Source organism: Lissotriton vulgaris, chromosome 2_1, assembly GCF_964263255.1.
Source record: "Lissotriton vulgaris chromosome 2_1, aLisVul1.2, whole genome shotgun sequence".
Taxonomy (NCBI): Eukaryota; Metazoa; Chordata; class Amphibia; order Caudata; family Salamandridae; genus Lissotriton; species Lissotriton vulgaris.
The window spans coordinates 1,130,661,119-1,130,685,010 of record NC_141687.1 but is presented as its reverse complement, the minus strand read 5'-3'; the positions used below and the strand labels follow the sequence as shown (position 1 = coordinate 1,130,685,010).

The following is a 23,892-nucleotide window of genomic DNA, read 5'->3' as shown; positions in this document are numbered from 1 at the left end:
ACCAACAAAGTAGCCAACAGTTCCTGTACTGCGGGAATGAAGTGAGGCATGGGTTAGGGAGGTTGATAGAAAAGCGCACATGTAAATGGGACCGCAAGAGAAACAGAGCGAGCGACTAGAAAATCAACAGCAGTGATAGAAGGAAATGAGAGAAGCTGGAACTGGAGGTTAGAGCAGGCAATTAAGGCCACTCCACCTCCAGCCTTCCCCTCGGGGCGATCAGCACGTAGAGCATAGTATGGGTCAGGGAGGGCCGCTAGGGCGTAAGGAGAGAGTCAGATGAAAACCAAGTTTCAGTAAGGAACAAAATGTCGGGTTTAACCGTATCTAGAAAATTAAAAAGCTCCAGTTGATTAACCGCTGAGCGGGTGTTGAGAAGATAGATAGATGCTACAGGCGGGGAACTAGGAATAGTGGGGGGCTGGGAAAGGGCAGCCGGGATAGCAAGTAGTCCGGGCATCTGGGGAGATATGGTAGGGTTTGGCTGTAATATACTAACATTTCCGATGCGTGGGAGGATAGGGGCGCTAAGAGGCCATTTGCCCTGGAGTGCCAGGAGTTGTGTGGAAGAAAAATGTAATAATTGAGCATAGTGGTAGGCCCCGAGCCCCGGTCGGCCACGGACGGGCACAGATGGGCTTCCCTTTGGCGCGCCTGCTGCGCGCGCGCATAGGCCCTGAATTAAATAGGTCAAAGCGCAGAAGACTAGAGAGCTGACCTTCGCCGGAAGTGGAAAACAACCCCGAGAGCCCTCCGAGCAATCGGCACACAGCAGTGTCGGACTGGGGCTAGGGGTGAGCAAGCAAAGGTAAGAAACACAATTGTGACACAGAAAAGCAAATTCTAAAATGGTAGTTTCTTTAAAAATGAAAGCGAAGTAGCAGGGAGCATTAACTCGCAGCTAGCGACCACCCACTGCCACCGGGTTCTAGTCGCGTCAAGTGAGACTGGGAGCCTGTGCCTGCTGTCTCCAAACCGGCAATGCAGCTCAGGTTGGAGACCGCCTCAGTGCAAATGCCTGTTTGACCATCCTGAGACAGCCGACCAAACCCACATGTGCACTGAAGGCAGTGTGTGCAACCACTCCCCTCAGTGCCTGTCATCCCCACTGGGCCCACCCCCAAAGACTCCGCCAAGAAACAAAATAAAAGGATAATAACCCTGGGTTTATTATTGTTTTCTTTTTAGGATGCTGGTAGGGGGCACTGCTCCTCCGCCACAGTGGAGGAGCAGTCACTGGGCACAATATTGACAAGGACTACTCTATCACTCAGACGGAGTCTGTCAATTTCAATCTGGCTTATTGAAGGTGTGCATAACAGGGACAGACTTTGCTTGCAGCAGGCATGTATGAGCTCTCAGATTTTGCAAGACTTATGAAAGCCCTGGGATAGCATCCCCTGTAAGAATCCGATCCGCTCTGTGTTGCGGTGGAGACTGCAATCCCTAGAGCCTCATCAACATTTGCCATAGGTAACAGCACACATTCTGTGGATCAAAATAACGATAATTGTGGGCCAGATTTTCTGAAAGGAAAACTACATCGCCCAACCTTCCGTTTTAAAATATGTATAAAAAGACAGCCTTCATGTTATGATTGCAGAGGTGTGAGGGGGGTTGAGGGATATGGGGTAAGGCTTGTTCAATTACCAAATCACCCTCATAGGAGGAGCAATATTAAATAAAAGGTAGATTATGGTGACCCAATGCAGAAAAATAAATTTCCAGGTACGACTGACTCAATGGGAAGCAAGACTCCTCCTTCCTACATCTATTCTAGGTACCTGCTCTGCGACCCAAACGTTTAAAACTTTTAAATTTTCTGTAGAATTTCCAATGGTAATTGCTGAAATGGGAAAACATGTCTCTATTCAGAGCCTTCAGACTATATAATGGGTAGCCAGTCAGATTGGATCTAGGCACAGAATGTTCACTGCACGGCCTCTGACGTGCAATCTCACAGGGGCCTGTGGTCCTTGATAAGTACATTATAATGACAAGTAACAACCCCAGGCAAACCAAAATTCAAAGTGCAATGAAAACCAGCAAATTAAAAATAACACTTTACTAAAAAACGATTTTTATAAAAAAAAAAAAAAAAAAAAATCTGTTTTTATTAATTTTCTAATTTTCTTAATACAAATTATACAAAAAATGCATATATTTTCTAAAAAACCATATACATAATTAAAACTGACATGAACATAAAATGTAAAAATGATGGTAAGGGTGAAGTAGTGACTTTCTTCAACGCGTTTCGACACCAAGTGTCTTCGTCAGGAAAGTACCATCATATAATGAATCTGAAAAATTGAGTTTACGGCACTGCACCATCAGGTTCTGATTTATCTTAGTGATATTTGTGGTAATAGGGCGAGCGTGTCAATCACTAAGAAAACGCTAAAAATATTAGTACGGAGATTCCGCTGTTAACGGGGCTGGTCGGACATTCAATTGTGCAGCACTCTAGCTGTTGTTTTAAAAGAAGGGCACATATCTCTAATAGGCCAAATAGACCTTTGGAGCTTTTATATATTGCCGAAATAACACGGAACTGCGCGGTGATGAATCGCGCTCAGCCTCACTGTCGGCAATTTCAAAGCGTATCTTCAAGGGGCAATGATGGCCTCCTGGTGATTCCTCTTCTCTGGTCAGTGCCAGATCAAAACCGGCCTATTAGAGATTCGTGCCCTTCTTTTAAAATGACAGCCAGAGTGCTGCACAATTGTATTTTCTCAATTTTTCAGATATGATGGTACTTTCCTGACAAAGACACTTGGTGTCGAAACGCGTTAAAGAAACCGTCACTACTTTACCCTTACCATCATTTTTAAATTTTATGTTCATGTCTGTTTTAATTATTATGTATATGGTTTTTAGAAAATATATGCATTTTTTGTGTAATTTGTATTAAGAAAATTATTAAATACTCTGATTTTTTTTATAAAAATCGTTTTTTAGTAAAGTGTCATTTTTAATTTGCTGGTTTTCATTGCACTTTTGGTTTGCCTGGGGTTGTTACTGGTCATTATATTGCTTGCCCGGACGCAGGAAATTGATCCACAATCAGGGGGTCCTTGTTATTTACTATTGTCCTTGATAAGTACTACATACTCTTAAGACTCATTTATGGGGTATCTTCCCAGAAGCTCATAAGTAACACTTCAAAGCAGTTTCATTATAATTTCAATAGTTACTTAACTTCAACTTCACTTGCAAGTGTTCAATATTACTTCATGTTGTTTCACTTATACTATATATTCCCAATTCACCTGGTTTAATTTACTTCTGGGTTTCAAATAGCTGGGAATATTTTTTCTGGCATCTTGGTCAAAACCTAATTCGAGGCTCTTTGGTTAAGAATTTTGTGTTAGTCAGGTGCAATAGGTACGTTTGGATGTATTAAAAAAGTGTACTCCACTCAAGGATAAACAAGCATTTGCAAAAGGTCTCGCATTTGTGAGAGTTTGAGCTATTGGCATTGTAAATGATAGGGTCTTTTATTTATGTGTTTTGAAAACCTGCAAGCAGTGCCTTAACACGCACTTTGTACTTTAAGTCCATGCTTATGAGAGGACTATATATACACAAAGTGCATGTTTAGGCACCACTTGCAGGTTTCCAAAACACATTTACAATGCCAATAGCTCAAACTCTCGCAAATGCAAGACCTATTGCATTGCAAATGCTTGTTACTGTGGCCGTCAACACCGTGTAATCAATGTTTAGACATTTGTCCTGAAAATCTATTTCTCAATACTATATCACAACCTCCCCAAAAACTATCTCCATCCAACAAATCTGAGGCAAGTCTAATGGTGAGAGGTCTGCCCTCATGAGGATGTATTGCCTGTAAAGTGATGGCATGAACCCAAGCAGGTTGCAGTCACTTTCAGAGCACATTAATGCACTAGAGAACGCCACATTTTACCAACTCAAACACCGCTTAGTTTGTTGTGTTACGAAGCAAAGATGCCCCAATTTCAGAACAGGTCCACAAAGATCAATTTGTTTGGAGTTACAAATCATCCAAAATACTTTAGCCGGGGTTCCCAGCTTCCAGCAATGACTCCATTTTTCATGTTGGCAAGCAGGGTACAATTCCTGAAAAAAAAGTGGTGGGGGACTAACCAGGTTAGACAGTGCAGTGTGAAAGTGAAATCATGACACGTTCCATCACAGCGCATGAAGTTACGACACGTGCCATTACACGTGACATAACAGGAAGTGACCTCACTGGATGTGGCATAACAAGAAATGACATCAGATATTAAGACCTCATACATGTTTATCAGATATATCATGAGTACATTTAAGAACATTATGAGATTTAACAAATGAGATTTTGCGTCGGGTTGTTAAAAAAGTGGAGCAATCGATACGCAAATTCTAAGACTCAATTAATATATATATTTTTTAAACCCTCTCACAAAGAAATTGGCAACAAGGAGAAGCATGGCAGTAAATCTGTACTGATTAATTGCTTGTAAAGTCTGCATTTTCAAATATTTTATGGGTTAAGGTATCTTCTGTATAAAGGTGCCCAGTAAACCTCGGGGAATAGTAAAAATTGTGCAACAACTTTGGAGGGGGAACGCGTTTTTTGGAGAGATCTGTGTTTAGTTAAGTCCTAGATTTGAATCAAAGTAGAATAGAGGGTTAATGTGTCTCCTGCAAAGTATATCACAGCATGCAGATGACATGTTTTTATTTTATGTAGATAGTAAGGTGGGTTACTGCTTTTCACACAGAGATCCTTTTGTTACCTGCAGTTCATAAATTGTAATCCTTGTAATATAGCACAGTGAGCTATGAAGGACATGTGACTCCTACACATTGTACTCCCGTATCATGTAACTCATCTTGTACATTGATTTAGACATGTACATGATTTATTGCTCGTATATAATGTGTAGGTTACCTAGAGATCTAACACCCTGCATTGGGTTGCGTAGCACCATAAAAGAAATAAAATTGTGCTATTGAAATTGTTATTTGTGTACATAATGGGACAGACTAACACACCTAACATTCTTACAGTGTATGTATCTCTTATATACAAGGACTGGTCAAAGGCAAAACAATGCCTCTCTTAAGTACCTGTGAAGAGATAGCATGCTGTCTGTCTTTGTTCCCCTCCTTGGCATTTACATTTAAGTGTGAGGTTCCAGGATGTCTCCAGTCAGGATATTTAAACAAAAGGAGGCCTGATGGCCCTTTAACTTCGGCCGAGCTGGAGGTGAAAAAAAGCTCCCTGGCTGCCTGCACGTTGCTGCTGAGCATTAAAAGCAGCCAACGTACAGGAGCTGGCGAAAGTGTCTGTGTCTGAAAATTACACCGGGTCACGTTCAGCATATTTCTGTGGGGCCAAAGTTCTTGGACAGTGGGAGGGAAGGGGGGGGGGGCAGCTTCCATCCAGTGAAAATAGTGAATGGACACAGTGTACCTGCTTGTACCCCCAACTTGTGCCCCGAAGGCAAGGAGGCCTATTGGTTTTGCCTGTACTAGTTTTTCATCAGTCTGCAAATGCAAGAAAGGCTAGAAATACAACTATGAAACTGATTAAGAAAGCAAGGATGGCATGGGTGAGAAGTAGAAATGTAGTGTGTGTGTGGGTGAAAGAAAAAAGGCATGAGTTGAATCTAGACTAGTCCTGGTATTAATCAACCCTGCCATTCATCAGCACCAGATGGGCACCTGAACTAAAGTTTGAGCCCATTCACTTCAAAATTAAACACTGCAATTATTCCAAAAGTCATTCATGCCCGACTGAGCAAGTGGGGGCTTAGAAACCCTACCACCCTCCTGGGAGCAACACTGCCATAGACCATGGATTCTGTAGTTTTAGGATTGGCCTGATGGTTGTTAAGTGCCTCACTTACATAGTTCCTTTGCTTACAACGTATATCAACAGGCATTACCATTGGTGCTGCTGACCTATCTGGGTTGGCATTTTGAGGATCACATCTAATTAAAAGGCTGAGGGCGGGGGGTCTAAATTTACTATTTTCAGGCCTTGAGTTTCCAATCAAATGGGCCACTATTTAGGCAACACTAACAGGTTGGCACGGTCAGGTAAAAACTTGCTGAAAGTCTTTAGTAGGTGGTCAATTAAATTGTAAACTAAAGGTGAAAAAATAGTAAAGTTGAACACCTGCCATGGTAGGAGGCTGTCTGACCCATTCTGGTTTTCCAGCATCAAGCACCTTGGGAGCAGTCTTATTAGGGCACTACAAGTACCAGAGTGCTTTGCGTTACATGAAAGCCCATGCCTAGATCTAGTCATCAGGACATTGGGTTGGTTGATTGCTAGTACACTAACATCAAAGTAGCTCTGGAGACTCAGTAGTGAAGCAGGGCAGTGTGTTTATATTTTATTTTTAGATTTTTCTATAGTGCGAACCAGACCCAAGATTGGGTATCAAAGCACTTTACATAAGGCAGGGTGTACACATTTAATGGAGAAGATTTCATACAAAAAAAACATAATATAAAACTAACAGAGAATAGTCAAGTCAAGTCAAAGAATTTATATAGCGCACTACATACCCAGAGGGTCTCAAGGCGCTTAGGGAGGGGAGGAGGATTACTTGTCGAATATCCACGTTTTAAGTTGCTTTCTGAATGCAAGGTGGTTCTGGGTAAGGCGAAGGTAAGTGGGGAGTGAGTTCCATGTTTTAGCTGCCAGGTATGAGAAGGATCTACCTCCCATGGTGGTCTTGTTGATGCGAGGTACAGTGGCGAGGGCTTGCCTGGAAGAACGTAGTTGGCGGGAGGGGGAGTAGAAGGACAGTCGTGAGTTGAGGCATTCAGGTCCGATATCGTAGAGTGATGTGTGGGTTAGAAGTCGGAAAGTGATCCTCTTATTGACGGGTAGCCAGTGGAGGTTTTTCAGGTGACCAGAGATGTGTTCGTTACGTGGGATGTCTAATATGATCCTGGCTGAGGCGTTTTGGATTCTTTGGAGTTTTTTCTGGAGTTTAGCGGTAGTACCTGCGTAGAGGGTGTTTCCGTAATCCAGTCGGCTCGTGACCAGAGCATGGGTGACTGTTTTTCTGGTTTCGGTGGGGATCCAGCGAAATGTTTTTTTGAGCATGCGAAGAATGTTGAAGCAGGATGAGGAGACAGCGTTGACTTGTCTGTTCATTGAAAGTGAAGAATCCAGGATAACGCCTAGGTTCCGTGCGTGGTCTGTCGGGATGGGTGCTTTTCCAAGGGCTTCCGGCCACCAAGAGTCGTCCCATGCAGAGGGGGATGTACCTAAGATGAGGACTTCTGTTTTATCTGAGTTCAGTTTCAGACGGCTGTGTTTCATCCATTCGGCAACTTCTTTCATTCCTTCGTGTAGGTTAGTTTTGGCGGTGCTGGGGTCATTGGTGAGAGACAGGATCAATTGAGTGTCATCCGCGTAAGAGATGATGTTGAGGTTGTGTTGGCGGGCGATGGCCGCGAGGGGGCTCATGTATACGTTGAAGAGGGTGGGACTGAGTGAGGATCCTTGTGGTACGCCACAGATGACTTCAGTGGCTTCGGACGTGAATGGTGGAAGGCCGACTCTCTGGGTTCTTCCGGTGAGGAAGGAGGTGATCCATTCAAGTGCTTTTCCTTGTATTCCGATGTTTGAGGCGTTGTAAAAGGGTGCTGTGGCAGACTGTGTCGAAGGCTGCAGAGAGGTCGAGGAGGATGAGGGCGACTGTCTCCATTGTCCAGTAGAGTTCGAATGTCGTCTGTTGCTGCGATGAGGGCGGTCTCAGTGCTGTGTTTTGCTCGGAAGCCAGATTGTGAGGAGTCGAGGGATTTGTTGGCTTCGAGGAAGGCGGCGAGCTGGTGGTTGACAGCTTTCTCGATGACTTTGGCCGGGAAAGGAAGGAGCGAGATGGGGCGGTAATTTTTGAGTTCGGTGGGGTCCGCTGTGGGTTTTTTCAGAAGGGCGGTGAGTTCAGCGTGTTTCCAGCTTTCCGGGAAGGTGGCGGAATTGAAGGAGCAGTTGATGACGTCTCGGAGGTGCGGTGCTATGACGGAGTCTGCTTTGTTGAAGATGTGGTGAGGACATGGGTCTGTGGGGGATCCTGAGTGGATGGAGTTCATCAGGCGGATGGTGTCCTCAGTGGAGATTGGGTTCCAGTCGTAAAGGGTGTTCAAGGGGGGAGAATGTTCAGTGTATGGTTGGGTGGTTTGGACTCCGGGTTGGTTGTCGAAGCTGTTGTGGATTTCTGCAATTTTGTTGTGGAAGAATAAAGCCAGGGAGTCGCAGAGGGCTTGAGAGGGGGTGATGTCGGAGTTGGCCGAGGGATTGGTAAATTCCATGACGATGTTGAAAAGTTCCTTGCTGTTGTGGGCGTTGTTGTCTAGTCGATCCTTGAATGCTGTTTTCTTGGCCTTTCGGATTAGTTGGTGGTGAGTGCGGGTGGCGTTTTTGAAGGCGTCCTTGGTGCTAGTGGTTGGGTTTTTTTTCCAGGCCTTTTCAAGGGAGCGGCAGAGTTTCTTGGACTTCTTAAGATCATCGTTGAACCATGAGGCCTTCTTGCTGCCAGGTTTGGTTTGACGTTTTTTCAGTGGTGCTAGGATGTCGGCGCTATTGGATAACCATAGGTTGAAGTTGGTGGCGGCTTGGTCTGGGTTAGAAGAGTGGGCTGGGGTGTTTAGAAGGAGCGATGAGGAGATCTGGTCGATGGAGATTTTGTTCCACTTTCTTTGCAGAGTTGGTTGGGGGTGGTTGATGGGTTTCGGCTTGTTGTAGGTGAAGTGAACGCAGCTGTGGTCGGTCCAGAGGAGATCCGTAGTGTGGCTGATGGAGACGTGATTGCTGGAGGTGAAGATGGGGTCGAGTGTGTGACCTGCGATGTGGGTGGGGGAAGTGACCAGTTGTTTAAGTCCGAGGTTGGCGAGGTTGTCCAAGAGGGTGGTGGTGTTGCGGTCGTTGTTCTTTTCAAGGTGAAAGTTGAGGTCTCCCAGAAGGATGTAATCTTTGGAGGGGAGCGCGTGTGGAGTGATGAAGTCCGTGATGTCTTCACTGAATTTAGCGCGGGGTCCTGGTGGTCTGTATAGGAGGGTGCCTCTGAGTGTGGTCTTGGGGTCGATGTGGATCTGGAAGTGAAGGTGTTCAGAGTTGGCAAGATTGACGTCAGAGCTGGTTGAGATGTGGATTGATTTTTTATGGACGATGGCGATGCCTCCTCCTGTGTGGCCGGTACGGTCCTTGCGTGTGATCTTATATTCTTCAGGGATGGCAATGGTGATGTCCGGGGCGGAGGAAGCGTTCATCCATGTTTCTGTTAGGAAGGCGACGTCTGGAGAGATGGTGTCTAGTAGATTCCATAGGTCAATGGCGTGCCTGTGGACCGAACGGGTGTTGAGAAGGATGCATTGTAGGTGGTTGGCGTCGCGAGTCTGAGGTGTGGTCGTAGTGGAGTTGGTGACGGTACCGATGAATTTGCAGGAGTAGCATGAGAAAGGACCATGGGTGTGTCCAGGATCGGCTTGGACGCAGTTGGGGGACTGGCCGGGGTTAAGGGCTAGGAGGGTGGTGGCATCGTAGGTGATGCGGGAGGGCTGGGCATCGCGAGGGGCAGAGGGTCTGGCGCTGGGCACGGTCCAGGCGCGGAGGGGCGTAGACGGGCTTACCTTTGGCGCACCTTCGGCGCGGATGGGGCGCGAACGCTGCGCGTAAACGCTGCGCGCGGGAACAACTGTCATATATGGATAGTGGAGGGGGAGGGGCCAGGGCGGTTCAGCTGGGAGGCGGGGCGGGCTAAGGAGGAGGACAATAACAACAAAATGGAGGCGGAGGGGTCAGAACGGCAAGAGCGCTTGGGGGAAAACGCAAATTCTGCAACAGTCACGCTAGCAAATTAAAATGCAAATGAGCAAAGCGGCGAAATGATTACAAAATCTGCAACAAAGTCACGCTGGCAATTTCACAATGCAAATGGGCAAATCGGCAATTTAACTATGCAAATGGGCAAAGCGGTAATCAAAGCACGCAGCGGCAATCAGAGGACACAGCAGGCTGTAGTTATTAGTCAGAGTCCAGATCAGATCATATGCGCTGCACAACGATACCACAACAGCAGGGGAGCGACCACTCAGCTCGGAAGCGAAGAGCGAGTCACGGCGCTTCCAGGTAAGGGAGCGCTGTTTGTTGTCTGTGGGAGGGCGGTTCAGCTGGGAGGCGGGGCGGGCTAAGGAGGAGGACAATAACAACAAAATGGAGGCGGAGGGGTCAGAACGGCAAGAGCGCTTGGGGGAAAACGCAAATTCTGCAACAGAGTCACGCTAGCAAATTAAAATGCAAATGAGCAAAGCAGCGAAATGATTACAAAATCTGCAACAAAGTCATGCTGGCAATTTCACAATGCAAATGGGCAAATCGATAGCAGCATTGAGAATTGTTCTGATCAAGAAAGTAAGTTCCAGTTCGTGCAGGTCTTAACTTCACGGTCTCAGTGACCCGAGAGTAGAGATAGTTAGGAGGTTGTAGAGCTGATGTCGTGATTGTGCAGATTTGAGGAAGTAATTTTCTCATCAAGAATAATGTTGCTTCCATTTTGAAGAGAGGAGTAGAGGAGATTTTTTTGATGTATGGTGGAAGCGAGTTCCATATTCTTGGCACTGCTCCGGAGAATGCTCTAACACGGACCCACACAACCGCACACGAAAATACATTAGTTTTTTTAATCACATCAACCTCATACTAAAAGGCGGTCTGCACCCTGCCAAAAATAGTTTTATATTACTCAGCAGCAAGCATCCAGATCTATAGAGCTATGCTGCTGACAAGCACCCCCTGAAACATGTCCTTCTGCAACAGCCACCGAGAGCTGAGAAAGTCACTGACGTAGTTACTGGAATCAACCAATAGAGCTTCCGAGCACCTTCTCAACACCTCCCCAACCTTCAAAAACAGATAGGGACCCCTTTTTCCCCCCAAGCAAACAACACTTACTTAAAGGGTTTCATCCAGTGCGTAGATAAAGGCATATATAAGTTTGCTCCAGTGCTTAATTTGTTAAAGAAATTGCTGGTGCTACTAGATGTCAGTGCGTCAAAAGCCAAGGCTACGTAGCCCTGAAACTATCTTAAACATCTTTAACTACCAGGCACCTTCTGCCTCGCTTCATTCTCCTTTTCTCTAACTCCTTTCCGTTCTTTTTTCCTTCTCCTGCGTCTGTTGAATTAAAATAAGAGCCGGTCGGCAAAAATGAGAGCGGTGAACCCCTTCAGCCACTGGCTCAAATTAACCACCAGGCCCCACCCGCTGCCACCGGCTCAAATAAAGTCCTGTCTAAACAAGAGCGATTACTGCAAGAACCAGAAAAATACGTGAGTCACAAGTGCACCGCGGAGCCGGTCTGCCTGATGTCACAACAAACTATTCTGGCATATTGTTCACAGCATTTTAGCAGCTTACGTCACAGGGGGAGGAGAACATGTTGATGCAGATTAAATGGTATAAAATGCACATACATTAATCAAAGCCCAACATGCGCACAAAGATTCCATTAAAACTGAACAAAAGCCAAAATTCCCAAAACACGATCTGGGACGAAAACAAGAACAAACAATGTATGCATGCACACGGGTCCCAGTTAAAACAGAACAAAACCAATCATTCCCAAAACACGAGCTGGGAAGAAAGCAACTAAAATATACCTCAGCTAATGAGTGGTGTGTGGATGTTGTGAGGACTGGCAGGGAGGGGCTCAGAAGAGGGTCTCGGGATCTGAGGATCTGCAAATTTAAAGGGAAAGCGCTTGTTCTACACTTCTGTGTATTGAAGGGCACACACTTCCCATGTGCTCAAGGGGGAGCTCAGGGAAGCAAACGGGAGGAAGGGATTAAGGGTGGGTGAAAGGTGGTAGGGGGACTCAGTGAGTGAAACAGAGACAAACCCACTTAAAAAGCATATGGTCTTGAAGCAAGGAAGGTGGCTTAACATCCAAAGCTGCCAACTTTGGAGCTGGGGGAACAAGGTTCAAGCCTCTGCATTGTCTGGAATTATTAGCAAATCACTTAACTCCTGCTCAGAGCTATTAATAGAAAATAAATAGCGATATCGGAGGGGCAGGGTGGGGAGAGACCAATGTAAAAAAAAAAAAAACAGTAGGGAAGGGTAAGCAGGGTAGCATCGGAAACAAATGGTGCAGAGAATCGTGCCAGAGCAATTAAAAGTAAACAAGCAGGCCACAAAGTAAACGTAACAAGAGAGGGTGGGGGGGTGGGGGGGAGTGCACGAACAGATGTTCTTGTAACGCTGATGAGTAGAAAACCAAGAAGTGCAAAGTGTGTTAGGATGCAGCTACCATTGCGGACGCTGGCGTCCTGTGAGTGCTGTGTACATTAAAAAAAATAGTTTTCAGACCTGCTAATGAAAGCTCCTGGGTTAGGACACATGTAAAAGAGCCAGTCCTCATGGGAGGTAACAAGATAGGGAGGTACTAAGGAGGGTCTAATAAGTCTATTTCCTAATCAGAAGCAAACATTTACAAAGGGCAATTTCACCAGCCAATGAAAAATATATGAGGAGAGTGGGCGGAGCTTCATGTCCATACCTTAATACAAAGGTCTGGAAGGGACGGCACAAGCGCTGCCTAGGCGAGACCAAAAAATTGCCTTTTTCAACATCTAGTAGTATTTCCATGTAAGCTGCTTCATTGGACAAGAGGCTTTAATTAATTTAAAGATCTATAAAGTTCGTTGCAGGAGCGTGGGGCCTTTAAAAGCACAAGCACTTGGGCATGATGACCACTATCTCCTGCCCCATAGCGACGATCGTAAATTATTTAAGAAAAGAGTGTGGGACTTAGTTAATTGGTTGATAACACCAACTGTTCTCAGCTATTCTATTCACAGATGCAGATCTCTGAAAAGGCAGAATTTGCCTTTGGATAGACTTTGCTTTAAATGGATAGCAAACAGTTTTCTCCCTTCCTACTGATGACTATTAGAGCTTTGATGGAAGATAAGTAACTTCTGCTTCCTTTAATGTAACTATCACATAACTTACTGAGTGATGAAGTGCTGTCGGATAATACACTTGGGAAAGGAGTTGTCCTCAAAACAAATTCCTCCCACTCTGCTTCCACTACCCTCAGTAAACATAAATCGTGGCCCTTTTTCAGTGGATTCTTTTGAAAAGACTGCAAAGTGTACACTCAAATAATAAAAGTATGACACCAACATGACATTAACATTTTTTTATTAAGAAGACATTTTTTAATAGTACTTCTTTTTGTAAAAATGGTATACATGAACCAATACAAAATGTGAATGGGAACACATGGGTATGTAAATTGTACACTGTAAAGTTGTCCATGTACACCTTAAACAGAACCAGCCGAAAGGGAAATGAAATAACATTTCTGCTAATGTGACAAAAGAACAAGTTCATTTGGTGTGGCTTCCCAGTGCTTCCACTTTAGAAAATGATAGAAAAGACTTAATTCAGCTGAGCCAGGTCCTTCTTGTTTGAACGGCAGAGTACTCTTCCTTTTCACAGACACAAGAGGGGGGGGATGCGACAGACGCAAGCAGCCTTGTGGAGGTCTGCAGGCGTGGATTAAAAGCTACCATAAGGAAATGTGAGACAACAATTTCTGGGAAGAGGCGTGGTCAAAGGATGAGGATCACGGAACACTTTCCTGAGTTTTCATTTTCCTACTAGCTGTCCTGGCGTTTAGACACACCAAACACCCCTTGGTGCCAACTAGGTGTTAGTAAGTCAAAAGTTGCCACTTTGCCTGTAGGAGATACTTAAGTGGTTTGGGAGACACCCAGCTTATGTATCAAGACAGAGCTGCCTGAAAGCAAATCCCTATTAGAGCCAGTTCACACTAGGGGATGTCCTGACAATGCAGGGTTTTTGCTTTATGTGCCTCAAAGTTATTATCCTGCTCTAGCTACCTTTCACTTCTGCTCATATCGACTCCACAAAAGCATCTCCCAGGAAATGCTCTGTTGAGATCTGAGAATACTTCCGCCCTCACCGACTTCCAACCCCACACAGGAGCTCAACATCTGTCCATAGGACATTCTTGTGGCCTGTTAAATTAAGAAGACCACTGCCTTCAGCACCACCTACAATTATTGTTCCTAAACAAATTTGTTCTTTCTTCACCTGTGAAAAATAAACTATAAAAGTAAAAAAATGAAGTTTTTACAAAATAATACTCAATACATTTCCACAGTGCACTGTATATTTAAGAAACATACATAAACGACAAAAATATATTTTAAAAAGTTAATTTTTCACATGATTTTTTTTTGTTAGTAATTTTCATTTTCCAATGCGTGGGGCCTAAACATCTGCAATCTACCAGATAGGCATGACACTGATGAAAGCACAGGAACCTGAGACATTTCCAACATGGTGAGAATAAGTTTACATCAGTCACACTGGACTATCGTGCACTTTTCTAAAACAGAAGATGTAAATCTCAAGAAAATGTTTCAGGGACAGAAAAAGTGATTATTGAAAGAAAATGTAGTTATTAAATATGGAGCTCTGCCATTAACCAACAACTTTTAAACGTCCCACATTGCAAAAAATTGGTATTGACGGCATAGGGAACTTAGGGCTTCAATTGCAGAAGAAGTCACAAGAAGTTCCAAAGTATTCTGGTAGTTCTTTATGCGTGGAGATGCATACAGTAGCCAATCTAGTGAGACGCACCATTTGTATATCAGATTCCAAATGAAAAACAAATCTCACCTATTCAGGACTCTTAAGCCAAACAAACAGTGGTGTTGCTTTCTTCTTCCAGGATCCACGCCACATGAAAAACCCTTTATATAAAACCAATCCATTTTGTGCCATTACAAAATGGATCCATAGCGATAAAACGAGAGGAGCAGTGATGCCAAATGAGGAACAGACAGGATACATTATAATAGCAGGGCACAAAACACTTCCCTATAAGGGAACCCCAAAGCACCTAAAAATGAGGACCAAGTGGCAACAGACACGAACAGATGCTGTTTTTACATGCATGTTCTGAAACGATCATGCATTTGCTGACTGCTTTACTTAAATAAAATGTTAAAAAGTTTAGAAAAGAAATCTCTCATCCAAACTTGTCTATATATAGGAAATTTACTTTATAACTACTACAGAACCAACCCACAGAACAGGAGTATTGTCTTGCCAATATGGGCTTATTTGGATTTGTAAAATGACACTGAGGGCAGATCTATATCTGCCAACAGATCTTCTGGCACTATCTAGTGAGGATTCTGTTTAAGGGTAAAACTGTACCAATAGATAAAGGGTCTCTTGTACCACCACAGTACAGAACCTCAAAATACTCAGCCAACGTGAAACAAAGGTCCATTGTCCACGTGCAGCACTGCTGCCACACTGCCAGCCGTGGTTTGCTGTATCAATGGTGATCTCCCTACGACTCTTCATTCAACAGGAGTCTAAGGGATTAAAAGAGTTGTATAAAATATTCACATTTAATATTAATAAAGATCCTCCCATGAGCACCTGGGGCCACAGCCAAGTCCTTCAGCTCAATGGAGCAGACCATGTTTGAGTTGTGTGCGCACCAGGAGGCCCTAGTAAGTTTAAGCACGACTGCCACATTTGTATTACAAAGATTCCTTTGCAAAACACATACATGTAATGATGAAAACGTGCTGACAAAAGTGAACTATGTTTCGGCTCTGTGGTTCATCTCTTGATTGTCTGGACGGTCTACAAGAGACTAGCTTCGATTTTGGAAGTGGAGAGCATGCCGGGTTAACTAGTCTAAAGTTACAACATGCGCTCTACCCAACAGACTGCAAACGTATCTTTACACAACCATGGCAGCAAATGAAGGACCTTCTGAGTATGGGAATGAGTGGCTGCCCCACTATCTTAACCATCTTCACATGCTGGTTAAGGCAAATGTTACAAGTCCTAGATTTTTCCAACTACCAGCCAGGCTTCCATTTAGTGTTCCCAGATTCTGCTCAGCACTTCAATTCCTAATGGGACGAGGGCTGAAAGATTCACTGCCATTAGATGTACTTTATGAAAATATTAAACAACAAACATACTGACATAGCAACCAAGCAAATAAAAACCATTTCATGCAGTATCACCCATCCTTGTTGGTCACCATTATAGATATCGCCATAGGATTGGAGGGCCATCAGGTAATAGCTGGCCTTTTTTTGTTGTTTCATCATCTGAGATTACTCCTAAAACAACCTTTGATGTTACTTTTACAGAGTCGCTGGCATCGTAATTGCCAACCACACAAGGTGGTCATGGATCCCTGCTGCACTAAAGTGAATACTGTATAGTTTCAGTCTGCTGAAAATTAGCATGCACCTTCAAACCGCAATCATCCCCACCTGACTGCATGTTGACAGCGGTCAGGAAACGCTTTCAACACCAGAGCAGAGATACTCTTGAAGGCATGGGCCTACTTGGTATGAACAACCCATGTGTTCTGCCCTATTAGGTCTTGCAATCACACAAAAAAGTGGCAAACATATATATATTAATTATATTCTTATTATGTTGTCTATGGAGTAGATGGGGAAATCACTTCTCTGTTCATATTGCCATTCCAGTGATACTTTACAAACTGTGAAATGTGTCTAAGCAGGTCTCACACAACAGCTGTAAAACCCAGCGCTTGAGGGATCCGAAAATGCACAACTGCAGATAATGTCAGGTACATATTTCAGTTTGGTTGGATAAGCTTATGTAAATTGAAATTTCTTAAAACGGCTATAGTTGTTTATCCTCTAGTAAGTACTTAAGTGATATGATTGTTTTTACACCTGGATAACATTAAAACCACACCACTTTGCCTTCACACTAAGATCCAGTGTCCTATAGTAAGATCATTATCATTCTTGGTAAATATGTCAAATAATTATCTTCAGGAATGTGATATGGCAATACAATTGTTTAATTATTAAAATCTAGCGCTTTAAAGCATTGTTCCCTGGTGCCCCAATGCAAAATATGAGTGGTGGACCGCTTGCCATCTCAGGTTTCTTGATAACATCCTGGAGATACGGTTTAACCATTATATTAAAGTAAAACATACCTATTTTCAAAGAATGATTCCACAAATAAGGAATCTTGTCTATATCTCAAACAGATACTTCAGGTTCTCAAGTTAAAGTGTAAAATCAGCAAGCGTGTTTGTGGCTTAATTAGAATCGATTTTTTGCCTTTCATTGTAAGCTAAACCTAAAAAGAGGCATGAATTATCAGTTTGAACAACATTTTTTGTGTACAAGATTAAACTTCTCGTGTTTGCCCTAGGTCTCCCAAAATAAGTTTTGTAAAATATTACAAATGCTCTTTATTTAAAAAGAAAGCAGTGTCTAAACTCCATCATTATGCTCTTTTAAATAAACCAGTACAGGATTTGCACACAATTTTACAATAGCAGAAACGCACCTTTAAAATTGCAAATGACATAACATGACAAGAATTTGTTCCACTTTCAGTAAAAACACCAGCTTCTAAATTGTAGCTTGTTCTCTTGGTCAATACAGTTTCACTTAATTGCCATTTTGCACCCCAAAAGGTTCATTATAACCAGAAATGTTTTTCTACAGACCGTTTTTTCTTATTATTCACAATTACTTGTTTTTTTTTCTTAACAAAAATACCAGCTTCTAAATCCAAACTACTAATCTTTTTCTACAGTTATATAATTTGAAATCCTATTCCACCCCAGGAAAAGGCTCACAATAAACTTCATGGGTTCAAAGAATCTCTATACATAATAGGATTGCAGATTTTAGAAGTGTCTTTAGCAAAAGACAAAGGAAATTCCTATTGAGTTGGTAAGAGATTTAATTCAGTGATATACTTAGTCTTGCACAGCATTCCTACTTCCAATTCAAGGATATACGAGTCATCAGTGTATTCAGAACCCATCTAACCATTCGGCACACTTTGGTCAATTTGTGGACAATCGAGACAGGTGGTTACCATGCACCCTTGCTCCACTGAAGCGAATGGCAACAATCTGTGCCCACTGCTTTCATTTCAACCCCCTGAAGTTACTTAATTTTCGGGCACAGTGAAATCGTACGCAATTTAATTATCAATCTACGACTCTATTGGTCAGTCCCAAATAAAGACTTCGGAGCTGCACAGAGGCTTGGGTAAGTAGCTACTATTACATACATCTAAAGTATTCAGTCTTTCCAAGCACCACAGATGGAAGGGAGATGGTTGAAGGGGAGAAATGGGGCATCATCCATATAAACATAGGCTTTCAAGATTCAAATTCCTGTATACTCCATTGCTGGGTTTACCCAGTATCTTGCACCAATATATATATATATTTTGTTAATATTCCTGGAGGCATACCTAATACCTTTGTACAATGCCCACAAACATAGGGGGAAATGGACGAAAACTAACATTGGTGAGAACCTGGGCTTAAGGCAAAGGAAATTGATTGAGTCCTGTTTCAAGGATGTGCCAATGCAAGTGTCCCCAAACCTACAACCCTGCATACCGTTAAAATTTCACCTCTAGGAATGGACCTCTGCCAACTCTAAATACACACTTGTTTGTACAATGATCAAGGTCCTCTATACCTTAGTGTGGGACAAAGAAGATACCATGTGAGAACAGGAGATTGGAGGGGGGGGGGGGTACAGTGGCACCTAGTCTATACACTTCTTACTCAAGCAGCAAACAAAATTTTACAATTCTCAAACAGTGGCAGTACACTTGTGTGGAATGCTGTCAAGGTCTCCGAACCCTTATGAACATGAAAAAAAATACAAGCATTCAAAAATAAACACACTGATTTGAGCTTACAGCACCGGGTCTCCTCCATTCTATCTGGTCCCTCCTTTAATATGTTGACCAGCCAGCAACAATTATTGGCTGGATTATTCAGAAGGAATTCCCAACCTCCTCTGGCAATATAATTTTTTTTGCAACTCCATCTGTAATCTTTTGCACTTAAATGTGCATTTTCTCGCTGCCAGGTAAGTAGAGAGCTTGACAATTAAATGTCCCTTGATCGATGCACCTGTTCTACAATGCCTGGTGGAGCATTTTGGAACACTCAATACCCATACCTGCTAACTGGTAACATGTAGATCTTTTTCAAATGCTCCCAAAATGTTACCCAGCCTAGATTATTGTGGTACCGTAAATGTGCATCTTGAAGGAATCCCACATAGCCACAGAAAGCGGGCCCAAACGCACTAAGCTTGGGCTTTATGGGTATGCTCTGTGGACATAAAGGGCAAGACATGCCTCTCTTGCCCAAGAGACATCCCTCTGCCCAAAAATATCTCGCCATCGGAACATTAACATGCTCAGAATAACAATCTACTTTCTTGATTCTAGTCTCTGTGCCAGAGGCATCTCCAAAACGGGCAGCTGGGCAGTGTGTTCCATTTTAGCCTTTGGCAACATTGAAGAGCGGCTAGGGATGTGCTGAGAGTTTGAAAAATGACACAAACTAAACTGTGCTGGTTCTACGTTGTTAATGTGTGGATTTGGAAACAAGAAAGAGTTGAACAAAAAGATCAAAAGAAAATAGTATTACAAACCCCAGCATCCAATAAAAAAACATACCGAAAGGCGGGGAGGGTGGTGGAAAATAAAGCAAGGCACAGAATTTTCTGCAAATGACTTACTGAACTATAACCCAAGTTTGACTTGGAAAAAAAATAACATTTGTCTCTGAAAACAAAACTACAAAATAAAAAATAAAAATCGAGGTGTCACAGCAGAGTGCACTTTACCAGGGTTTTTTTTCTTTTTTTTTTTTTTACACAAATACCAGACCACCTGATCTCAGGCCTCTCTCTAACCATTCATTAAAAAGAAAATACAAGAAGATGCTCGCAAGCTCCAAGATAACTGTCTGTTTAGCCTCTACACGGGGGCCAGTAGCTGCCCGTACTCGAACGCCTCATCCAAAGACAGGAAAGCAAGGCAGAGTTAGATGAAGTATTCCTTCTTCTCTTCGGAGTTGTTCTGTCCGCCCTCTGCATTGATGATGGCCGTGTCCGCGTCTGCCGCATCATCTGCACCTTTGGCTTCATGAGTGAAATAAGTCCCTGTGAATACGCAAAATAAGTCAGCACACTGTGCAAGGGGACTGCAAGCATCAACACCAGTTGGTATTTTCAGCAGTTATTCAAAAAATTGTAAAACTTCAAACCCACTTAAATTTCACCTTGTGTCCAGACACATCAACAGTTCTTGTACTCAACTAGGAAGGAATAGTAATGAAACATCCTCCCTGCTGGTCAAATTGGATTTAACACTACTATGGAAGAAATACCCCATTTAGTAACTGGACATTTTTCTGCTCCTAACTTTGCTCTGTGGGCCTGCAGCCTGTCTCCAAAACACACCTGGACTGAGTTACTGTTCCCCTTTCTGCATTCCAGCCAAACGGTCACTAACACAGGAAGGCCTGTTGTAGCTGAGCACCCTTCTACATATATCTGCATTTTGTTGGCCCTGCCTTGGCAGACAGAAGGGGGTTGCTATTTACACATCAAACGGTAATGCCTTAACAAAAAGGATGGATGACCTCCCACAGATAGCCTGGCAAACAGGACTGGTTTTAAAGGGGGTGATGGTGCACTTCAAATAGTGGTTTTTAAGTTCACCCCACAATGGCACATTTGGGTAGAAGTACTGGGTCCCCGACACCACCCCACTCCACAAATCAAATACTTCTGGATCTTGTACTGAAACGGTCAGAAGGATGGACTCATCTGGACTGCTTTTCTGGTTGTTGTCCGGCTGCTTCTCGACTCTGGAAGCAGAACTGATCCCCCAAAGTGATCAAAAAGGCCTTGCCGTCTTATCCCCTGTTCTCTCTGAGGTTTCAGGGACATCTAAGACCTCGTGCTTCGTCTCAGCCCCTTCACCACTCAGAGCGTGTCTGTGCCGCTGGTAAAACAGAGAAGTGAGCGTGGTGCTTCTTCTCGTCCATGTAGCGTTCTGAGCATGCCTGTTTCCACTGGCGAGTCAGAGTAGTGAGCTCTGAGATTCACCTCATCCCCGCAAAGGCCGGGAATGACTGTTGCCGCTGGCAAGTCAGGGAAGTGAGCAAGGTGCTAGTTTCCTCCCCGCACTGTCCTAAGCAGACCTGCTCCCCTTTCCAGCCACCCTGAACGTACTGAAATGAAGGGACATGCGGTGTCCGGAAGCACATTTGTTCTATTTATTTGCACATCTAAAGGATTACTGCAACAGCTCATAGAAAGGCTCATTGGTGCCAAGTACGGACTGTTGACTCTTGCGGATACAGAATAAGTTGTGATATCGAGATCTGTGTCAAGCTACTGGGGGTGAGCACAGGATAACTTAGCATTGTGTTGTGACTTACCCTGACTAGGATTGTGGTCCCGTCTTGGACAGGGTGCATACCTCTGCCAACTGGAGACCCAGTTTCTAACACGCTCCAATCAATCACACTTGCTATTGCCGAACCCAGCAAATAATCAGTGCTTGTTAAGTACATCCAATAACCTGCTCACGCACAACCATGTGTCATCATACATTTGAACCCACAGTGCTGTGACGGCAGGTACTCCGATTGCAGTACCTTCCCTTATCATGGGGAGAATATACTTGAAGTGGTGAAAAAGGATTGATACATGCCTTATTCCTCGCTGTTTTGTGCATACCTGTAGTGACGTTGTCATCTATTTATTTATACATAGCACCCTGAACCACCTATCTGTTCGGATACGAGGACTGAGTGTTTAGAATTATCCTTTTCTGCAACTATCGGAATTTTTTGCTACAATAATTGTGACCATCCACCTTTACCTTTACTACGCTACTGCTGAAATTGATATTGGATCTAAAACTTTACCGACCCATGCGTTGACTTTTTTGTGCTTGTGGGATTAGCATGTCCCGGGGGCTCATCTTTAAAATATTGCTGCTGTCTTTTTTGCCCTGACGAAGTCCCCCTTGGGGACGTAACGCGCTGGCTGAGGCCTTTTAAAGATTACTAACAATAAAGGAACTATTTTCTACTGACTATATTTGCCACAGACTTCTTTCTTTTGGTGCACATCCTTCACTCCCTCATCATGCATCCCTGTATGAAAGTTTCACTTTATCCCTTTTACCTTCGCAGGTGGTTCTATTAATATGAACCTCACATTACTCTTTTAGTTGGGTCTTTCGCTAGCACAGCATTTAAATACTAATATCTAGGCCAAATATATTTTTTCATTCATAATATGGTTATATCAAGGAGTCTCTTCCTGGCCATTGTGGTGATACAGCATTGCTTTTTTAAATAAACAGTAGAGAAGTCTCTCTTTGGGAGTACTCTCCATGAAGGTTACTGTGTTTTGCCTTTACCAATGGGTGGCCTTTTCGACATACCGAATCTTCTGTTCCTACGTGTGTTCTAATCATTCCTCTGAACAGAAGAATGAATTATCCATTTTGCTGAATCAGTACATTTGTCATCTTACTAAAGTCTTGCAGTAGGTTTCTTGGAGTAACCCTCTAGTTTGATTTAAGGACATCTACCCTGGATTCTTGATTCGCATTCAGAGATTCTAGAATGTTTACTTTTGGTATGTGTACAGGGCATACGTAGACCCAAAGTGCAGCTAATTGCTTCACTGGTAATAGGGATTCTTGAGGATCCAAGTCCATCAGCAGACTAGACAAAGTGAAGAAAATCACTGGTGCCTGTCAGTTCGGGAGACCCTTAAGAGAGGTTCACCAACCTTTGCAATTCGTTACACAAAGAACTCGGAGACAATTGGGCGAGTAATGCAGTTTTTGATAGCAGCCTGGTAAATGTTGATTTCCAGTAAATAGACCACAGAGTAAGCAGTATGGGAGCCACAGGTGATCAAGTGAGTAGTCACTGAATACATTTTTTTTTAAGTGGATTGCCCTTTGGAAGCCCGAGTGCTCCCTAAAGGACTGACTGGGTGATGTCCAGGCAGGAACAGAGAGAGAGGAGAGGAACACCCGATAATTCACAGCATTAGTCTTAGCACGCCAATACCTGCTGAGAGGGGTCTCAATGATCTGTGCTTCTGAAGCACTTGCAGATTGCCAATATAGCTGTTAAGGTTAAAGCCCAATATTAGTTATAACTTTCTTTTTTTTTTAGATGGATGATGTGGCAGCAATCAGAGCTTAGCTGGTTTAAAGTGGGTTTTTTTCTTCACCAGTCACTATTTGGCCGCCTTTAGAGGTAAGAGACTGCTGCTCGTCAGCAGTGAGGCACGGATGTGGACGACAGCAGTGAGAGCATAGTAAGAGGGGTCAATGAAGGTGGAGGACATGACATCAGTTGTAGGTAATTCCTTTTAGGGAATTGATTTGCCGTACAAAGGAGCCGATCGTATGGGCATCGACAAAAAGTGGCAATCGGAGAATGATGTGGGGAACTGGGAGAACATGTTTGTTATTCAGAGGGTGTTTGTGACTGTTATGATGTATGTGGTGGTGACTGTGTTTGATGTCAGTTCACTTTATTATTTTAGGGGTGGTGGGCGGTGGAAGAGGGTCCATGCACTGTTTGAATTCCTTAAAAAGAGCTTTGTTCACTATGCTGGCCTTGATCATATAAGCATTGCCAAAGACAACAGATTTGTCTCTGCTTAGTTTGTCACTCCGACGACTTTGCACAGCACCAAAAGACAAACAGTTCTGATGTCGTTTTTTGCTCATTCATTATTCATGTGTTTCTTTTATTGTGTCTAGCTCTTCTGTTTACCACAGCTTGGGTTTTTTTAAAATTGAGGTTTTTGAACAAGGACCTCCGCGAAGGTCAGCAATGGGGCAAATTTGAATCTGTAGCACAGCCTGGTTTAGCTACTTTATTCTCCAAACAGAAAGTGCATTCGTCTATTTTTTTTTTAATAAAACAAGGAAAGTTATACAAAGCATTTAATTCGAGA

At 43.4% G+C, this 23,892-nt stretch overlaps 1 protein-coding gene across 1 annotated transcript in view; it reads right to left on the bottom strand.

The window, feature by feature from the left end:
• Positions 1 to 17,294: 17,294 nt before the first annotated feature.
• Positions 17,295 to 23,892, bottom strand: part of CADM1 (cell adhesion molecule 1) — a 246,924-nt gene continuing 240,326 nt past the window's right edge. The window contains exon 12 of the mRNA XM_086956817.1: positions 17,295 to 20,049. Coding sequence (XP_086812943.1) covers positions 19,931 to 20,049 — 119 coding nt within the window. The 3' untranslated portion in view covers positions 17,295 to 19,930. The remainder of the gene's footprint in view (positions 20,050 to 23,892) is intronic.